Here is a 20,908-nt window from a genome sequence, read left to right on the forward strand (position 1 = left end):
CCATAGTTTTCCTAGGCGAGAGTCGGCATTACACTCCCACTGGTATTAGAACAATATTTATTTGTGTTAGACGGGAGGTGATTCATATTACTCAAAATCACTGGCATAGTACGACTGAGATCTGCCTTTTGCTGCGCATTTTTTCCTCTCATTAAAGGTGTCCGTGCCCAGAGGAGCAAACCAAACCTACCACACATTTACATGTAGTGCCAGCTCTGCCTTTTCTTCTTTTCTGTGGTGCTGTCTTTTGCTGCAGAAGAAATTCACCATGTGTGGGTTGAGGCAATGGAAAGGGTCACAGCTTTTTTATCGCTGCATTATTTAAGATCCTGCCGAGTTTGTTTTTTTTTTCCTCTTAGCAAATTCGAGTCAAAAGCGCACTGCAATCTTAAGAGGGAGGAAAAAAGGAAGAATGTAACTTGTGTAGCCCGAGGTGTGCTATGACTCACCTAGACATTGTTCAGATGGAGTGAAAAAAAAAGAGTTCAATAGGAGTTTCTATTGAGCAGTGCTTAAAGCCACCTTTCTCTTAACAAGCTGCAGTGAGAGGTGGTTTGCCTACCAAGCTTGCCTGCAGCTCTCCGCAGGGCGATTATGTCACGGCGGGCCAGTCAGAATGATGTGTATCTCTCTGTTAGAAGGCAGCTCTACTGCAGCAGAGGCTCTGACTAGGAATATTATTATTATCTCCTCCAGGATCCTCTCCACAGCAACAACGGTGCCGCATTGTGAGAGCTCTGGAGAAAGCTGTTTTTGAAATAATCCGCCTGTCTGTTATCCTGCCTCTCAGACAATAACATCCAGAAAGGCTTTTTTACTTTCCACCACCCACGCTGACAATGGTGTAAAGGCTTTACAACAAAGGGATGATGTGGATATGGGGAGAGTGAGTTTCCGTGTCCTTTCCTATCATACCTTCTCGCAGCCGCCCAGAGGGAGCCAGGATTTGGTTGTGGCTGTTGACCAGCCAATCAGGGAGCAGTGAGCCATGTCTTAAAGGGCTATCTGCCATCTCTGCTGCCGAGAAGCCCGGAGAGCCAAGAGAAGTCATCAGGTGCTCAGATCCATATCAGGGCCAGGGAGTAATGACGAACAGCCCCCTGATTCCGCTGGGAGATTACCTGGCTTCTTATCGCTGCTGGCACACATTCTGACATTAAAAAGGAAAGGAGGCCACGCTCTTTTCACAGTCAGCTGCGCCGCACCGAACAGAACTATCGCTATCTCCTGCTTTTGTTTTACGTCACCCATTGTCCTTATCGCTTTCTTTCCCCGTGCCCGCGGTTTTAAGCAGAACTTAACCCCCAGCCCGACCAGTGATCGAACCGCACATGCTTTTAAACGACTGAGCTCAGATGCTGGTTGTGCATTAATTGAGTTAAATGGATTGTGATGGTCGAGATGATTTGTCTGTCTGCTTTTATCGCTGCAATTTAGACTGTGCCTCATTGCATTATGCCACTTAATGAGAGCCCTTAGCAGCTGTTTTGTCTCTGCTGGTATTAACATGCGCAGGTTCACTTAACAGGAGAAAGTGGGAATGTGTTAGCCCTAATTTCCTGCAATTTGTAGCCGTTAATCAACCAAAGGCACTTTTATAAATGGAATTTCTCTACTTTTTATTCCATACCTGTTTCTCATATCCTTTCTGTGCCTCTGTGGGGTTGAGATAGTGATTTGTGACCTCCCCGATTCCTATACCTCACCACCACCAGCACCACCTCCATCCTTTAGTTGGAGCAGGTCTGGATCTTCTCTAGTGAAATATGCCTCATCCCTTTTCCTTCATTTCTCCTTATCTGGTTAGTGCTGGCTGTGGGCCCGCTGCAGCGTTGATTTGTGACCCTTTCCGTCTACAGCGGCAAGAGGCTTTAATGCAGTGCGTGCCTCTTCCCTGCTCCCTACTGATGAAACGGACCTCTGCATTCCCCTGATAGATTGCTAATTTGTATACTAAACTGACAGGCAGCGGTGATAAGGGCTAGCAACTGCTACGCAGCCAGGGAGGGAGGATAGGTAGTGTGGGGTGCAGTAAGTGAGACGAAGGGTAATATTTTACACAAAGCCCAAGCCCCCCTGCTCTCTCTGCATTCATTTTCCTGCTTCTGTTGCTAGGGGGAGAGGGAGCAGGATCTTTTCAACCCTGGCTCTCTGTCACACACGCACACACACACATGTTACATGTTAAAATGGCACTCGGGGCCAAGCATAAAGAGGTTTGCGTGTGTTTTGCATGTGTGCGAGGGGAGGCCACTCCATTCTCCACAGCCACTACGGAATTCATTATCATCTTAATGATGCTCCATTTGAGGCGAGTATCTGTCGGTTGACAGTTGCGTGGGACGTTTCTTCTCTCTTCGCCATATATCTCATCATGCTCGCTGGGGGTTTGCAGTCTTGCTGGCCCACACCTGTTCTGACAAGCAGGCGGCGGTGAGAGTGGTGAGAGTGGTGGGTAGAAATTGAAGGTAAGGTAGATGTTCTCTGCCCAGGGAATGCAAAGCATCGCTACGACTTATAATAAACGACCGCTCGGGAGGTCATTAAGTTTCTGGAACAGCGCGAGGACAAATGCAGGCGAGATAATTAATTTGGTGTCTCCCATTGCAGCCAGGGAGCTGTAGGCCCACTGTGCATGTCTAATGCGGCATTTATTGCAAAGGTAGCATTAGCGGGTGTCTAGGGTGAAAAGGTGGCAGTAACTGAGGACCCTGAGTGGGTGCTGATAGCAGTCTTAAGTGAAGCACTATGCTACTCCCATATGAAGGGAAAAACGGACCCCTTATTGTGTCTTGCTTGTGCGTTTTTGTTGTTTTTGTACAGATACACTTTTCAATGTAGGTGTTCCACATTGTGTTCTGTATATATATGTATTTATAAGGGTTTCAAATGACTGTAATTGCGTGTTAAAACAGTAACAAAATCAACAACAACAAGGACAAAACATGGACCTGTACTTTGAAAGGAGACACAGCTTCAGGTGACAGTGAATGGAAAATTGGAAGAGAGGGCAGTGAAGGAGGAATCTGACATTGATGAAACACCAAGCAGTGAAGCAAATTAACACTGTGTGTACGTGGGTGTTGGAGGGGGGCGCAGTAAGTGTGGATTCACGGTCAGACAGGTTCAGCCGGGGTAATCGAGAGCCTGATCGTCCATCTCAGGATACACGTCCTTTTTGCCCACTTCACTTCTCGGGGTAGGTGGGCTTCCTGTTCACTTTCATGCTACCGATAGGTCACACCAGTGCAGCACAAAGCAGCTGTGTACTCCCACACTGGAACATCAAGTGTCTTTGCCTCCACTAAGACATTTGACCCACTCATCCTGCCAGTCAGGGGAGCACGGACAATATGATGCGCTGTGTTTGCTTCCTCCGCTCTATTACCCATGATTATGTAGGACAACATTCCTGCTAGCTGCAGCACAGGCACACGCTCAGTTGGTATCCATGGTATTCCTGTACGTGTCAGGTGATCGTCTTTTGGTGCTGCCCATTAAATTGTTTCTCTCTTATTGAGCTGTCAATCAAATTACAACAGTCACCTTTTCAATTAGGAAAAATGTCATTTTGCAAACTTGTTTGGAGTATATGTACGCGCTTAGATTAGCCACCTCTGTGCTTGTCCTACGACGGTCTGTCAGGAACATAGTACGTGCCAAATGACTCAGAACTAAATTGTAATTATAGTCTTTACAGGCGTGAGCCCACCACAAAGCCTACTAACAGGTTTCTTTGTTTTCACACCACAGCTGTTGTGATAGCTTTGCCAGCTTGTTTAAAAATTATTTCTCTGCAGGGAGGGGAAGGGTTGCTCCTCCTTCATGAGAACAGAACAGGAGGAGCCCATATTAGGAATCTGCTTGTATTTAGTCTGGGTTTACCTAACCTTTGGCTGTAAGATTTCACCCTGTTTGGACATCATTTGCTCTGGCTCCAAGGAGTGCAGGGCACACAACAGCAGCTGTAAGATCAAAGGTAGCTGGAGGCCGAGGGATCGTTTGATAAAAAGTACGAGGGGGGGTGTCTGGTGGATGGGGGAGAGAAACTGGTCTCTCAGCAGTCTTTACTAAATGAGGTTAATTGAATCTGGGTAATTGCTGACCTTCCTGTCTCAGTGAAATTACAGCCTTAACTGATCAATGCTTTTCATAAATTTATGCCTCAAGGTCGTTCAGCTGATTATACTGCCCTCCCTTACTGCCCACGTTGCCTCGCTCAGTTGGCCCATTGTGCGAAAAATTAAGCAGGGAAGCGTTTCAACACAAAAAGAGTGCAATTATGCTCGTTTCAGATTTTCCAAATTAATTAGCTTGCTGTGTTTTTAAGTAAAGGGAGCGTGGACGTGGAACATTTTCAAAGATTATTCCTCCTCGCTTCTTTGCTGTGAAAGCAAATGCGTTTGGCTTTGCAGGAAATGTCTCACTTTTACTCCTAGCGAGGTTCGCTATGCCCTGCTCTCCTTCTGCTGCTCTGCAATTATCTGGAGATTTATGCAGTCAATAAGTCACTGGTGTTCGGGGAAGTTGGGGACTTTTTAAAACAAACAGCAGTGTAATTTGTAATTTGGCATTCCCTAAATCTGGGAATTATGGTTCTCCATGTGGCTCTTTAGGGAGTTAGCACTCTGATGGTGGGTTTACTGGCCAAGCTCCCTCCCTGGACTCCTTCTTTTTCTTCTCCCTCTTGTTCCTTTTTACGCCTGCCGAGGAAACGGGAGGATTTCACAGCTGCTGAGAGCTGGGCCCTGGCTGGGCCCTATGACCTCCTTCTTGCTTACCCCCTCCCTCCCTGAGTCTCGCTCCCTTTTTTCTCCATCTCTCCAGCAGTCTCTTTCCTCAGGGAGCTCTTGTGTGGCTCAGAGGAAGCTGAATCATAAAGCATGGCTAATGAATAGAATAGGGAAGGAAAGCTGAGGCCTGCTGACGGCCCTCCAGAGAGGAGGCCAGGCCCCTGAAGCCCGAGGCTCAAATAGCAGACGGTCCCCACAAAGGTCAGGCTTCCTGCGGCCCGCTCCAAGGGCTTTTAGCTCCCAGGCAATGTGGCTTGAATTTCCCCCATTATTTTTTAAATGGTTAAATTTCCCCGTTTCCTTTGGAAAACCTGGCCTCTGCTCCTCTTTCTGTTTTTCATTGTCTCTCCCATTCTCTCTCTATATATATTTCCCCTCTGTCTCATCTTTCTCCATCTGTTTTTAATGGCACCCAGTGTTGCCTCAACAAAGAGAGTGTGAAGAATTTGTTATACATGACCTCTGTACACCACAACCGCAGGCAACTCAGACTGCCAGCAGCACAGCCCCGTGAAAAAATGTCAACGTGACCAGCGAAACCCAGAAAGCTCTGCAAAAACAACAGCTAGCAACATCAGGGCTCTGCTTTGACATGCCTTTTTAAGAAGTGCTCTTTGCAAGCCGGCCTTGTAATTGTGGATTATACATCGGACTCATGCAGACTTGGCAGGTGCAAAACACAGCATTAAAGTCTAAATATTGGTTGTTGATGTTACTTGGAATACATTTGCACTATAAAACAGCTCACTGCACAGTGAAAACAGCCAGATTAGGAATAAGGAGATCTTGGCACGTGAAGAACAAGCGTTTTCTGTTCTCTTTCTCATGAACGTGTTATGTCTGTCTAGCTGTCTGGAGAACCACTCTGGTCATAACAATTGCTTCAACTGTTACGCCGAGTTATGGCATTACCTACCCTGTCTTTTCTGGTTTTGTGACCCTGTGCCACACTAAGCGAGTCCTCGAGCCAACTCCCGTGTCCATTTGACAAGCTTCATTTCATTCTGAGCCCATATTTTTCTTCCAGGGCCTCCAGGGCAGCGATTCAAGGCTGAGGTTGTGCTGTTGCAGCGCTGAGGCTTGGTACTGGAGCGTTTAATGTCGTCCAAAGCTAACAAAGAGCCTGTGTTGTAGGCTGGCGCCCTGGTTCTGGGAGACTGAAAGAGGGCAATGCACAACACTCTGTCTTTCCTCTATAGTCTTTCACCTTGTCTACTGTAAGAGGAAACAGGAAATATTGCAGTTCAGCTGAGTGTTCGCCCTCCTTTGAATGTTCCACCCACTGAGACTGAAGAGCTGTTATTGACCTTTTCTTACAACGTCTGCTTGAGGTTATTGAACTACCCAAAATTCGCCAGTTGTCTTCCTATAAGCGCTGCAGTTAATTATTAGCGTAACTGAGACAGTTGCAATTGTCGCTGTCTAATTGTTGCTGAGGTGTTGAAGAATTTAATAAATGCCTAATGTGTCCTCGATTCAAGCCTAATAGTGCTGACATAACATCAGTGGCTTAGAGCAAATCTTGTGTTGTTTAATCATTTTGAATGTGTCTGGCAGATGCAATCGTTCAGAGGCACTTTGTGGCATCTTCCCTTTAGGTTCAATACCTGCATTTTGTTGAGTGTTGAGCTGAGGCATCAAGCGCAGACATGCAAACATTGTTCTGAACAGTAACACAGTGGCAGCCGAGGAGAAATTGGGAGATCTTGGAAAGAAGAGGATGTCCTCAAAACACTTGTGAAGTACTAACAGGGATGCCAAGGACAGCCATCTGTGTTTACAAAATCATTTGCTTTCTCTTTCTGTCTCTGTCTCTCTTGTACTCACTCTGATTCACTGTTCATTCTTTACATATGCTCCCTTTGTGCCGCATAAAATACAAGCATGGCAGTTAAGGACACTCGGGCCCTTTGGGTGGAACATATGTTCAGCTTTTGCAGCTTTTTACAAGTCGGCAGATCCCAGATGAGAGCAGCTAAAGCAAAGGGAAATAGTGGCTTTAAACAAAGCCCCTATATGGGCTGCTGTTACAGGCCGAGGGTTTTCATGGTTAATGCCGTCCTCCAAGCACGCAGACAGTGTTTTTGAACAATGTGGCTTTGCTGCTGTGTGGTCAGCGGCCATGTTTTTTGCAGAAATAGCTGATGTTACTTTTATTAGGTGTTCTAAATTCAAGGGCAAAATAATCCTTCTGTGTTTAATATACTACAGATGGCTTTCTTCTTCATGCGTTTGCCCAAGCACCATTTTAATATAGACAACCAGGTCTCTCCGCTGCTCAGTGTCATTTGCATTAGCCACGTCTGGTCATCACTTCACTTCCAGTATGAGCTGATGAATGAGAGACATATTCTATTCGTGAGATATGTACGTTTCTTGAAAAATAACACAAAATGAAATATCATTTCTGAGGGCTAGAGAGAGGGTGCTGGAGCCTTTGTGTTTGTAACGCTGCATAGCCATCTTCTGACTTCCTCCGTCTCTGCTGTCTTTCACAGCGTTTCCTTTAAGGGATTTCAGGTGGCACAACAGTGCCACCTAATGTTTCCTCGTCAGGAAAAAATCAGACTAGGACCACTTGGTACAGAGGGAGTTCTCTGCACTGGCTGATTGAAGACTGTTGATTGACTGTGTAATGCTGTGTGTGGGAGATGAACTTTACTTCTAAGCACTTATGACCACATTTGTGGCTGGATAAGCCTTTTACTGAAAAAACAAAAGTATATATCTGTGTTTGCTTCCCAGCTAATGAGACAAATCCACTAAAGGTCTGCTGTCCTTTTTTTAACAGGTGTCTGATGTAGGATCGGAGAAGCTCTTTTCCCCTACCACACCCAAAGGTAAGCCCGCTCTGCTTTTTCTCTTTCACCGCAGTCTTTCCTCCTCATTTATTCACATCAGCTACTGGGTCCATTCAGATTTAAATGTCAGCAGACATAAACAAGGTCTGGTGACTACATATGCATACATTTTTGCCAGGGCGCAGAGTGGCGTTTCTTGGACGACCTAGCCAAAGGCTTAGCCTTCCTACATATTGGTTCATTAGAGGGGATTTAGAGCCTCTCTGCCACATGCTCCCACAAATGGGAACTTCCCCTCAGGCAATACAAGCTCTCTGACAGCAGGCCTGGACCATAATGGATGCCAAAGGAAAAAGGCAGAAAGAGCTTTGTCAGCCCCCCAGACAGCACAAATTCAGTGTGCGTGCATCCATATGCACATGTATGGATTACAAGTCCTTTGCTTTTGCACAGGATGAGCATGATTTGATGCAGTTTTTGCATTTGTGTGGTTTCATGCACCTAGTGACATACTGTGTATATTAGGCAGGTGATACAGAAACTATGCAAGCACAGAAGCACCTCTATATTTAACACATGTAATGGTGCAGTGCGTGTGGTAAATACATGTTATTTTAAGTGCTTGCTCCCCAACACACCTGAAATAACAGAAAAATGAACCAATCAGATGCATGAGTGCTTTCAGCCCCATTTAGTAACATGTAACTAAATGATGAGGCTGCAGATACTGTAACATGTGATAGTGTTGCAGAAAAAGTTGCAACTAGCGTACCTAGCAAAGGCTTCGAGGTTGTTGTACAGCACTTAACGTCCACCATATTTACCAAACAGATCTTCACAGGCTCCTGAAGAAATGTTCAGTCTACTTCAGCACAACAAAAAGGAACGAGACATCATATTGCGATGTTGTTACTGTTACAAGTTCATTGTAAAGTCTATCAAGTTGGCAATCCAATAAATTGGCCCAAAAAAAGAAACAAAAAACAGAAAAAACAGTAGTGCAGTGTAGGTTTGGCTAAGATGCAGCCCAGTCAAATCACCCAATCCTGGTCGACAGGTCAGCACAAAGAGAAACACACAGGGGCAGGCAGTAGAGGAGCAGCACGATCAGCCAACTCTACATCACATCCACCAATGTTGTCCTGCTAACAGTGAGAAGCCAGATCTGCCTTGCAACAGGAAGTTACAGTAGCGCGTCAGTGTCAGTGTTCAGAATTTGATGCCTGAAATTCTCTGCTGTTGCCAACTTTTTTGCACCGGCACCAGTTTTTGTTTTTTTTCTTGGACGGGGGGCACAGTGGAAATGTGTAGGAGCAGTTGTAAATTAGGCACCAACACCGTCCTGGTAGAGAAGAGGTGCTACTGACAGATAGCAGCATGCAGACCGTGTTCCCTCAGGGCAAGAACCAGGAAGGGGTCCCATTAACACAGACTGAGAGGGAGGGAGGTGGAGCTTTAAAACAGTGCAAAATATAAGGTGGGTTTTGGAGGGGGGCATGTCTGCAGACTCAACAATAAGATTGTGTATTATAATGTGACGGTTGGGGATGCATACATGTATTTGTTGATACTGTTATATTGTTGAAAATGTATTAAAAGATCTTTTGCTGTAAGGACGTAATGTAACAAAAGTGATCTGTTGCTCTGAAGTGTTGCTTTCTTTAGCACAGTAGCTTTGACTGCTGAGTGGAAAAGCATGGCTGACAGCAGGGAGAGAAACCAGGCTTGCAGACTGTGTGATGTAGATGACCTGTGACCAGCACTGGCCTTAAGAAACCAGCATTCACAATGACAATGACTTCCAGACTTGCATGGTTTAGAAAACAACTAGACCACATCAAACAACAACTATTCCCCACCAGGCTGTTGAAATACTGCTGTTGTCAGCTGTCAGGGTGTTGACTTACTTTTATATTTATGCAGAACATGGCTGCATATAAGCAGACTCTACCCTATAGAACTGCGCAGGCATGTGCGTACTTGATATTTTCCATTTTAGCCAGTGTAGAAAGACCTCTGTGGATCTGGCTAATGTTCACACAGAGCTGAGGATTAGGTCCACGGAATTACATCCCGACAATCCAATCAGAGGCTCCTGATTATCACACAGATCAACCAGATTCTGTTTGGGCGATGCAAACGAAGGACACCAGATTAGAATTAGAGGTTAGAAAGGGAGAGACGACAGAGAAATTCAGCAGTTTGATGAAGTGATTTGGTGACAGTGAGGAAGAAGTTATCACGCTAAAATTGCAGAGCTGCCAGCCAGCCTCATCGCCCATTCCAGAGTTGTTGTCCAGCTGTAATGGATTCTAGGACAGTGTTTGTTTCAGACCTAGGCTGATTTTTCCTCTGTGTACGTATAATGTGTGTGCAATACAAAGCAGCCCACAGGCTGTTTTCCTCTGGTTTAGAATGGAGAGTATGTGTCTCGCTCACGATCCTATAGGACTGATCACCAGGCCTGTCGAGCTGTTGGCTGGAAGACTCTCGGACAGATTTCTGTGTGCACGCAACCCCACTCAGGCACACACACACCGAAACATTATGGCACACATAAATATGTAATGCTGTGATGATGTTTGGCTTCCACAAATTGCTAGATAATGAGTGTTTCTCTTACTTTCACCTCTTCCTCGCTCTTCAGTGTCGTGCTCCTTTCTGAACTTTATTTTGCGATTACGTGTACAAACAGTCGAGGTTAACTCCAAATTGTACACAGGCCCACAGTCTGTCATGTTAATGAAACGGTTCAGGGTTAATAGAGGAGAAGAAAGACCAACATTGTAATCACTGATGGCAGAGCGCTGTAATTATGCACACAGGACAGGGTTTTGTGCAAAACCCAGACACCCTCGCCGTCTTTCCCTCATATTTACTTTTCATCATCTCTGCATTTCTAGCATGTTGACAGCCTGTTATAGATGTAAGCTGACACTACTGGTAATAGCACAAGTGAATAGTATCTGTAATAACAAAGCACACACTGCAATTCTCTTTGGGTGTTGTTACCCAAGAGCTAGCAAGAAGTTGCACTGAATGTCTGCCTGTGTTATGATGTAGGAAGGTGCAGCAGAGGTCAAGCATTATCTAACACGTATTGGTTTTTGTTTATTTGCTGTCTTAAACCTCCTGCAAATTATTGATTTCCTGGAGGATGGCATGTTTAAGTAAAAGAACTCATTCTCCACTCAGGGCTGCTCTTATTGAATCGCGGGTCATAGTTTACCGTTGTCGCTTGCTTGAAGGCAAATGAGAATCTAAATGTAGCTGCTGAGCATTCGCAGGGCACCTCCACAGAGCACAGATAAACACCTCACTGGTAGGCCTTCTCGTGACATTTCAGAATGCCGGGCATATGGATGTGCCGGGGAGTTATCACCTAGCTGTCAGCAGCTAGAAATATCTGAGAGGAACACTGAGGAATGTGCACCGACTGTGCTGAATGTAGCATCTGTGGGTTTTAGAGCAGTAAGTACAGTGTATATACCTTCTTTGATTGCTTCCTAGTTTTCACTGATGCCTTATTGTCTTAGCTAGATGCTACCTGCCACAGAGTGATTGTAAACCCACGCTGTGTGCCATCCACCAGAGAAACCTGGGGCATCTTGGGATAGCAGGCGAAAGATTGGTAGAAAACCCATTTCTGAAGTGGATTTGTGCCCTTGTAATCCTGATTAATTTTGACCCGTTGTGCTCATTTTAAACAGAGCATTACAGTAAGCGTGAACACAGCAAGCTCTGGGGCGAAACCAGGAGCTTAGCGGCTTTGGGAGGCTTAGCTGCAGATGGCATTTTAAGCCGGACTTAATAAATTGTTTCCATTAAACTTACCGGCCCACACATACTGGATTAGACCAGTGGAACAAAGGAAGAGGAGAGCGTGTAGGGGAAGAGAAGAAAACACACACACACACACAAACTGCCGTGATGCACATCTCGGCTAACATCTCTCTGCGGCAACGTGAGAGGTGAAGATGAGGTTAACGTAATGTTCGGGGAGAAAGACGCTTTTGGACATGCAGCATTAGCTCACTTTTGATCTCTTGCTCATCAGGGATGTCGGACCAATTTGGTTAATTGACATAGAAATAAACAAACAAAAAAAGATTCATAAACCATTTAGCTTGGCAGTGGATTTAGGGCTTATCCTCTAACTGTTTATATATAAACACATTACCACTGCTGTAGCTTAAGGATTTAGGATGTACCCCTACCCTTGCCTCCTTTTTTTTTTTTTGCTTTTTTTTTTTCCTTTGGCGCATTTTTACTCATACATCCGTCTGTTTTTGAAGGAAATCAATTCCTTGTGGTGGAGCCCTGCCTCTTCCCTTTTCTATCCGCAGCCCGCCCGCTACCTCCTTCCCCCATCGGCTCATGGCTTGCTCCCTAAGCTCTCATTATGTGCTACACAGTCCAGGTCCCTGTGTCGAATCGCTAATCAACCACCCTGTCTGCAGGCCTGCTCTCTCAATAGGTGCTGAGTGGCCTTTGTTCCACCACTGATGTTTGCTGCATGTCAATAAAAGAGCTATGGTCTCTTCTACCTCCGCCTCCTCCTCTTGCCTCGGCCAGACAGAGCAAAAGGCCCGCTCCTACAGTGAAAACTTACATAAAAATGAAACAGTCTCTCACCTGCTGCATTCTGAATGCCGGAGAAGGGAGGAAGGATGGGTGATTGGAAAGGGAGCAGCAAGGTCAGGGGCAGGGGATTGAGGGCGGCTCAGGCATAGTGAAGTAGATGAGAGAGCATGTTTGTGTTCGCCTGAGCAGCTCTCCTCTGGCCAGGTCAGTGTAATGTATCACTAACCTCGGCGGCCAGCCTGGCTGTTTGCAGGCTCTCACCCATTAAATAATAAATGGAGGTTGACCCTCTGACCAGCTAATCAGCTTTTCGCCCCCGTTGAATCAGGATATAGTGGAGTTAGATAGAGAGTGTGGCTGACTGGCTAACAGGCAGGCTAGATGACTGCAGGGCAGACGTGACGCTGGGAAGCATAAGGGCTGCAAAGGCTCCATCCAGATCAGCAAGCTCTGGAATTGAAATACAGCCATCACCGCTGTGGAATCTAAGCCTGGCGAAGCTCACGTCGAGTACCTAAATTGATTTGTTGACTAATTCCAGACAGGAAATGTTTTCTTTATCCGCAAGACCGATATTCCTGCTGTTGAAATAACAGTTTCTGGTATCGCCCCATACTTTCATGTTTGAAAACGAGCCGTCCCTTACACCTCTTTCACTTGTTGAGCTTGAAGAGAAGCTTACATGTCTCTGGATTTGTTTTAAATATTAAAAAGCATGAACTCAGAGCAGGATACAGAAAGCAGAGAGATTCGCTGGCACTCTGAGTTCAGGGGAATAAAACCAAAACATGACTTGTTTCCTTATCAGTCTGTGGGCTATTTCTGTAAACAGCCATAGGGCAGCTTATGAGTGATTTGTTTTCAGAGAAAAGGGCGATATTAATGTTCCCTTTATTGATAGTGTTAATGCTGTTTGTGCAGCCATCCTTGTCGGAAAGATGAAAATAAATAGGGGGAGCTCAGCGGAGATAAGGCACGTGTTTAATTATTAATTGAGCCATTACTGACAGAGATTGCCTTTTTTGATTTAAAGCAGGAAGGTCTGCTTCAGGGACAGAAAAAGCAATTACAGAATTCCCAGTTTGCACCGCTGCTGCCCATCGTTCAGCGGACACTGCAAGAGGGAAGTGGAAGGAGACAAAACGCTCCAACACACGCATACATCCTGTCACACTGCGCTGTTCCATAAATTATTTTAATTCTTCTTCAATATTTATGGCTTTTTAAATTATGATTACACAGTCATGTACTATTCATGTAGAGTGGCAGACAGTCAAAGGGACCCGTCCACATTACCCACAAGCCCTCTGTGGTCTGGCACCTTAAAAAGCTGACTGGATGGAATTTGGTTTGGTTTCGCATCATTCAGCCAGTGAAATCAGACTGTTTTACGAGCTGCCTGTTTTCAAAGACTGTCTTGATTTTGTATGCGTGGCAATTAGCTGCCTTGTAAAGTCATTTCTGGTATGTCATTAAACCCCCTGTGCACTCTGCGGCCTCTGTTATGTCCATTAGAAAAGCGTCTGCTCTGTGCAAATCGCCCAGCGGGCATGAAATATTAACTCTGCCCTCCTTTAGAGCATTTGATAACTGCTGGTTAAGTTTCATTCTTGAAACAGAAACTCTCTCTTGTCTGTGTCAGCCGTGACACGTCAGGATGCTTGACACCTGTCAGTCAGTCCTATCGCTCCCTGTCATCTGTGTCAGTGAACCCATGGGTGGTGATCGGCTATTGTGAGAGAAAATGGAAGTCACGTTGAACGCTGTATGACTAGGCTCCATTGTGTGCCTCTGCGTTCATTGACCGAGTATGGATTCAGCTTTAGCTGTGGAGTGGGAGCAATTACAAAATCACTAAAGGCCACGAGGGAATTTTAGGATACGTTGTCTGCGTTTTGGCTTGAACGCCGACAGACCAGCGTTTCTCATCTTACATGTTAAGTCAGAGTGAAAATAGTGCAAATTTCAGTGTACTTAACATTACAGCCTCGAAATCCCCCAAATACCTTTGGGGTTCAGTACAAAGAACAGCTTTTCAGTGTTGTCTCTTCAGATCAGATAAACTATTGTACCTCAGCTACACGCACATAGCATTGTGTATACTTGCTAAAACAAAAAAATTGCCATTGTTTTGACAAAACTGGTTGATTTATTATATAAATGTTAACATTCAGACCCTGCAGAGAATTTAATTTAAGCAGCAGCAAACTAGCATGCTGAAGCTAACCGCAGTAGTCATACTTTGGTCTGATGCGTCCCCCGATGGCCAACTAGCACGGCTCAGGTCGAGTCTTGTCTCAACAGAGAAAAAACATAATAAATGGATGTAGGCTCAGTGGTTTTTGTGGCTGTTGTTTTTTTTCCAGAGGAAGAGAAGAATATAAAGAGGATAAGTCCATACAGCAGCAGCAGCTCTCATCACATCTTCTATCTAATCTTAATCCTCCTCCTCCACCAAAACAACAGCCAGCTGCATCGTGGAAGGCGTTTTCATTGTTTACTTATGAGAATACATGACCAGCGTCTTATCACAGCTGTCAGGCCTGAAATGTAAAGCGTGTCGCCTGTGATCACTTGCAGGTTTTCTTGTTTTTAATCCTTCAACTCCAGTCATTCTGCTAGCGAGAGTGGGTCCTCCCCTCCCCACATCCCCACACCCCACCCTTTATTTGTTTGAAGATCCCAGTTCTTCGCTATGTGCATTTTAAGCTCATCTGTGCTGAGAGGTTCAGAGCCAATGTTGTTTGCAGATGAGGCTGTAACACTCACTGACAAAGCCAGATGGTAGGCGATTGTGGCCAAACATGACACTTGGATAATGTACAATCGCTGGCAGGGGGACATTCAGCAGCCTAGATGGATATTACGAACATGCTTGTAATGCATTGGGATCAGTTCACACAGCTTTATAAAGATGGAAAAACCATCAACAGGAACAAAACGGATGTAAAATGCTCCAGATTCCATGAGAGACGAAGGACGTCCAAGTATCAGAAGAATGTGCCAGAGAATTTAGGGGTGAAAGGAGGTGAACCCAGTAAACACGATCCCAAATCCAACAGAAGTATCGTCCTGCTGTATAACGTATTTCCCGAGTATAACCAGATGGGTGGTCCGCCTCCAGTGTTTGTTCGGTATTCATAGCCCCTTACCTTTTCACTGGTAGCATATTAGTACCCATGTTTCTGTCACTGGCTTATCAGAGCCACTGTGTCTACAAGTAAAACCACAGGCTCGGGCTAGCTTGAGTGAGGGTTGGGTCTGGAGAGGTGAGCCTAGCTATTAGCCTAGAACTCAACACATGGTGAAAGATGTAACCCAATACGCACTCCTGAGAACAGGCTTGTGTTTGCTTGTGCATTTCACCAGGAAAGAGCAGCATTAATCGTCCCAGTGTTTGTTAACAGACAGGGAGTAATTCACTGAGACAGAGCACCCTGCGTTTTGGACAGTTCAGAGGAGGTTAAAAAAAAGGAACATGAACAGTGTGGTCTCCTCCAATATTCAAGCGGTCATCTGTTTGGCTGTTGTTTTTGGCTACCGGTGAATTCCCTGCACTGGGCCCTGGTGGTGGGGCCCCTAATGACCTCTGACTGACTCTAATACCCCATTCAGCTGAGCATGGGCTCCAGCCTTTCTGGCTGTTGGGTTAGTACTGCTGTGTTGAAGGGTGAGCAGCAGGACTGGGATTTCACTGTTGTTTGCTTTGGGAAAGAGCAAGAGAGATTGTTCCAATGTCACACAACCCACGGAGAGATGTGTACAGAGGACTACCAGCAGTATCGACTGGGGTTAGGCTGATATATGTAGTCTTGCTGACATTTTCCTTTTGTTAAGATCAGATTTCCCACCTTTGTATAATGCTGTTTCTCTGATTTCACATGTACTGTATAGCAGATTATTTCCTAGATTATCATCAACAAGAATTGGGTGATTAAATCGTGTATCAGAGCTATTTTAAAAATAACGAATAAAAGAATTTTTTCTTTCCTTTTTGGTTCATATTTATGTAAATTTTCAGGGGTAAATATTCACCTTAAACATGGCCAAAGTTTTAAATTGCCTGGTTTCAAGAAGTGGAGCTATCCTAATTTGTTCATATCAGGTACAAAGCCCCGCCCATAAAGATGGCTTCAAAGGTCACCAAAACTCATTGTTCCAGACTTTGTATTAACTGAGGGACTAAACTGTGAGATCACTGTGAACTTTAAACCAAGCAAAGACTAAAACAAACAAACATATGGAGTCAAAAATATTATAAATGTCCCGTTTACACTAGATTTTAACAGTTATAAGAGTGACCATGTCAAAATATTGAAATACTTGACAAATTTGTGAATATCTTGGCATTATTAGTACAGAAATGTAATCTTAAAAACAACTGGTAGCGCAACCTATTACAAGCGATCTGCAGAGTCAGCCCAGTGTTATCAGCACTGATATTTACTTTCCAAAGAGCACATCTGTTAAAGCCTAACTGTGACCAATTGCATCAACATCACGCCTGCCTGTGTTTTTGGAAAAGATCAATATATGGTTATCTCTATCACTAATGATACAGTTATTGACTCATCAACTGTGCAGACAAGTGCCTCGGGCTCCTTATCAGCTGTGGCACACTGTATTAGTGTGTCGGGCTGGTGTAGCGCCGGCCTAATCCTGGTAGCAGGTGCCACTAGAGCCGAGGTAGAGTGGTCATGTTTTTCAGGGAGGATGAGCCATCTGGGTCTTGATACTTTATGGTGCTTAAAACACACTCTCAAGTGTGACACTCCCAGCACTTACCTTTTAGCTGCACACAATAATCTAAGCGCTGGCTGCTAAAGGGAGCGAGGAGGCTTTCAGGAGAATTTACAGGGTTTGATGTGGTGTGGCGCCTCCACTTCGACATGGATTCATGAAACAGTCAGACACACTTGGCGGTTTGATTTTGATTCCTCCAACTCCAACGTCAGTGTTGTTTTTGTCATATTCTGTCTGAAATATGTCGAGCAGAAAGAAAGCCTGTTTGGTTTGGTTTTTTGCCTTTTTGTGCCAGCAAACCTTGCTCAACACTTTTCTGGGGCCCTGTGTTGTTTTCTTTTCTCTGTTCTTTTTCTTTTTTCCTTCCCCTGGTGTCGTCTGTTTCATCTTGCGAGTGATTTGGCTCATTTCAGAGTCCAATTTCGCTCCCGTTTTACCGTGCACCACCCCTGTCCTCACAGACATACTCACATTCACACATTTCCCCAATCTGACACGCTACCTTCACACTCCAAACAAATCAATTCTTCACTTTCCACACTTGGAACACCAGAGTGAAATGCTGCCGCTCACAGCAGCCCTGCAAACACGCACACTGTTGTTTCTTGCCCACTAGGGCTAAAGGAGGCTAGATTCTTCGTTTGTGTGTGTGTGTGTGTGTTTGTTGGCACCCACTTGCATGCGTGGCATGGGTTTAGGTGCAGACGATGCTGGGTTTAGGTTAGCAGCAGCCTCAAAGGTCAGTATCCAGGCCTTGTCTCCATTCGTTTACTTGACACGATTCTGTACCCTCTGCTCCCTCTTCCCTCCCCTCTGCCTTATTAACTAACCTCTCTTTTCCTCTTTCTCCCCCCGGTCTGGGTCACTTTATCCCTCTTCCTTGGCCTCTAATCAAGAATGATGAATGAGGTGCAAGGAAGGACAGCGAATGTTTGTGAACCTAATACACCCTCCAATTGTCACTCTTGTTGTGGCGGCAGTGGGGAGAAGGAGGGTAGTGCTTTTGAGAAGGCTTTTGTGTGTGTTTGTCTAACTAAGCTGTGAATGAGAGCTATTTCAAACATCTCTACTCCAGTCCTTTAAGTGTGTCATCAAGCCTTGACGTGTAATTTATCGACCCCCCCACCCAAAAAGCAAAAAAAAAGAAAAACGACGCTCGAGACTAGACTTAGGTGGTTTTTTGTTTTGTTTTTTTAAGTATTGTGTTTCAGATATTACAAGCTCTGACTATTATAGGAAGAAAAGGTTTGTAGCTCATCGGAGCACGGCTCTTTTGGCATGTAGTCTTTAACAAGGCAAAATGGCAGCACTAGTGCCGTCCTCAGCAGCTGCTGCGTCTCCATCTGTAAGCCTAAATACCCAGCAGCACTACAGGAGCCGTGCAGCAGTGGGATCCTCCTATAGAAGTGGCACCGACATGACACCAGTGACTCTATAGTGGACAGTGTGTCCCCGCCGGGGAGGCTGCTGCTGAAGCTCACTATCTTTAGACAGATACTCCGCTGGGATCTTAGGACCAGATTTCATTTACGCTGAAGATTATTGTAGTGATACTGACTTATCAACTGGCATAAGAGTGTAGAAGTTGGTTTTAGTTATCAAACAATATTTTTGATAAACATTTTCAGTCATTATTGCATCAAAATGCCAAACAGCTGCGTGTAGCTAGTTTGAAGTTTATGGCACTAACAGTGTATGACTTCACCAGTGCATTTGGAAAATGTCAATTTTCTGCACTGAAAAAAGTACATGACACATTATTTACTTTGAAATGTTAAACTTGGAGCAGTAGTTATGTTGCAACTGGTTGCATATGACCGTAAATGCAACAGTGTTTTGGTTTTAAATTCCTGTGGCATGCTGTACGAGTACAGCTAGAGCATCGATAGTGTCTTGAATGTTTAGAGAAGCAGTATCAACGTGTAAGCATGAAAAGACAAAGAAAAGTGCTGTCTGATGGATGGTCTTGCTATCTGGCTGTCACTGATGAATGGATATTTGTTTTTAGCCATTCCCACTAATGTGATACCAAGACTTTAGAACATTAGTTGTCTCCACATTTTTGGTTGTCAAAGGGTATTATTAATCTTCTTTTTTTTATTTTTAAATGCTTTATTTGCATGAAGCAGGTGAGTAGCTCAGGCACTATCTTAAGTTAAAGCACAGCTTGCAATACTCATCCACTTTATCTCAAAAAAATGCACTGGAAACGTGATCTGTCTGCAAGGATGTTTGCCCCACCCCTTTCTCTGCACTAAACTGCAACGGCTGCATATGTCACAACAGTGAATGAGGTATGGTGAATGGTTAGGAGCTGTCAGCTTCCAGTTGTTGCTTTGCTTTCAGGGTGGGGAGTGAAAACGGAGATGGAGGAGGAGGTAAAGAAAAACATGCTGGCTCTTTCAGCCTACTGTCATGCCACTTAAGATTTGTTGAAGGATTTTCACCCAACCGTTTCCATCCCATTGAGAAGTAATCAGTACGGCACTGAAAGATAATATTATATCCACTTAGATGCATGTGGGCTTCATGCACGTTCATACATGAAATGAAGCTGGGAAACAGTGGGTCTGTTTACACTGCTGCACACTCACTCCCTCCATTTCTGCTTGGACTTGAAGCTTCCTGGCAAAAAGCTCCTTGTCTTTGTGTCTCCTACATTCCTTCTCGTCCTCTCTTTCATTCCTACCTCCTTCCCCTCCATTCTCTGCGGATTATGAGCCAGCTGGTAGGCTAATAGAGGATGCTTTCCTGCGGGGCACCAAAGTGATACTGTTCAGGCAGTATGGAAGCTTAAGTAAAGCTGACACGCTGCTCAAGAACTACAGCCCACACTGAGCTCCACAGAAGCCTGTAGAGAGATTCTGAAAAGGTCTTTAAGGTATGGGAGACACAGGGAGGCTGCCGCTGTCCTCCCACCGCTGAGCTGTGATGTGGGAAGCAGGAGTTAAGTCCTTTATTAGAAGTGGCAGCCGTTGTCTCCAGTCACCTCGATAATTGCGGCACCACGTCCACTGCTATAATCAATTGAGACAGCTGCCGCTGCGGCGTTCAAGTCCATCAGGCAGGCGTGTCATGCTAATTAATGAAATGATAAGGCTAGTGCTTTCAGCGTCGCGCAAATAACTCCTGAAGGCCCCCCTTCTCTTTTCAAGACAAAATCTAGCCTCAAAGTTCAAGTTACCCCTCCCGTTCTCCCCGTGTTGGCTGCCTGTCCACTGCGGCCCAAAGGGGAAAAGGGGTCACAGAGGTTGGGGATGGGTCAGTGACAGTGAAAGGGGTCAGATTTTAGGCTGGCAGGGTGGGCCGTGTCAGAGGAGCCATTAGACTTGAGTTTTTCTGTTGAAAGTTCCAAGATGTCTACCCTTTTATTTCGGAGAGCCCAGTGGCACTGACCTTAGATGACCCAGCAGTGTTCATAAGGAGCTGAGACTGATGGCTTTCCCAAAGCACATGAGCTCTGCTAGACACATCTTGGGGGAGGGAGGATCCTGACAGAAAAGGAAGTGCGAGCGTGGAGACGCCTTGCTTTGCAGCAACACATTATAGCCAGGGGTTAATGACAGTTTAACATTGCTTTTGGAGCTCCGCTGGACCGTGCATGATATAAAAGGGTTTAGACAGTCAACATCTCAACCTCTGTTGTTTCCACACTCACTCTTTTCCCTCCAATTTAAAGATGTACTCGTTTGCCTCGCATCCACAACGATGGCATATGTGCCATAAGGGATGACTGGCATATGTGTCCTGCACCATATGGCTCGAGATTGAATTGGGATGTGATATGCGCAGGAAAAACTGATTCATCTCTCAGTTTGAGCTGCCAGCTCTGTGAAATGAACATTAGGTTGTCGATTTATGCCTGTGCTTTGACTGTAAACGTGTTACAGCTTAACACCCATCCCCATTCTGGTGCCATTCACTCCTTGGTGAGCCGCGGCAAAGAGACAGAGAGAAATAATTGAAACGTGTCAGCTGTCCCCACTC

General features: G+C 45.2%; 1 protein-coding gene across 9 annotated transcripts in view; it reads left to right on the top strand.

The window, feature by feature from the left end:
* fbrsl1 (fibrosin-like 1) overlaps positions 1-20,908 on the top strand; it is a 275,349-nt gene that overhangs the window by 233,779 nt on the left and 20,662 nt on the right. For all 9 annotated transcript variants that reach the window (XM_005733579.1, XM_005733572.1, XM_005733578.1 and 6 more), the window contains one exon: positions 7,585-7,633. In XM_005733579.1, the coding sequence (XP_005733636.1) occupies positions 7,585-7,633 (49 nt within the window). The remainder of the gene's footprint in view (positions 1-7,584; positions 7,634-20,908) is intronic.

The sequence above is a fragment of the Pundamilia nyererei genome, unplaced genomic scaffold, assembly GCF_000239375.1.
Source record: "Pundamilia nyererei isolate P.nyererei 1_Seehausen unplaced genomic scaffold, PunNye1.0 scaffold00053, whole genome shotgun sequence".
Taxonomy (NCBI): Eukaryota; Metazoa; Chordata; class Actinopteri; order Cichliformes; family Cichlidae; genus Pundamilia; species Pundamilia nyererei.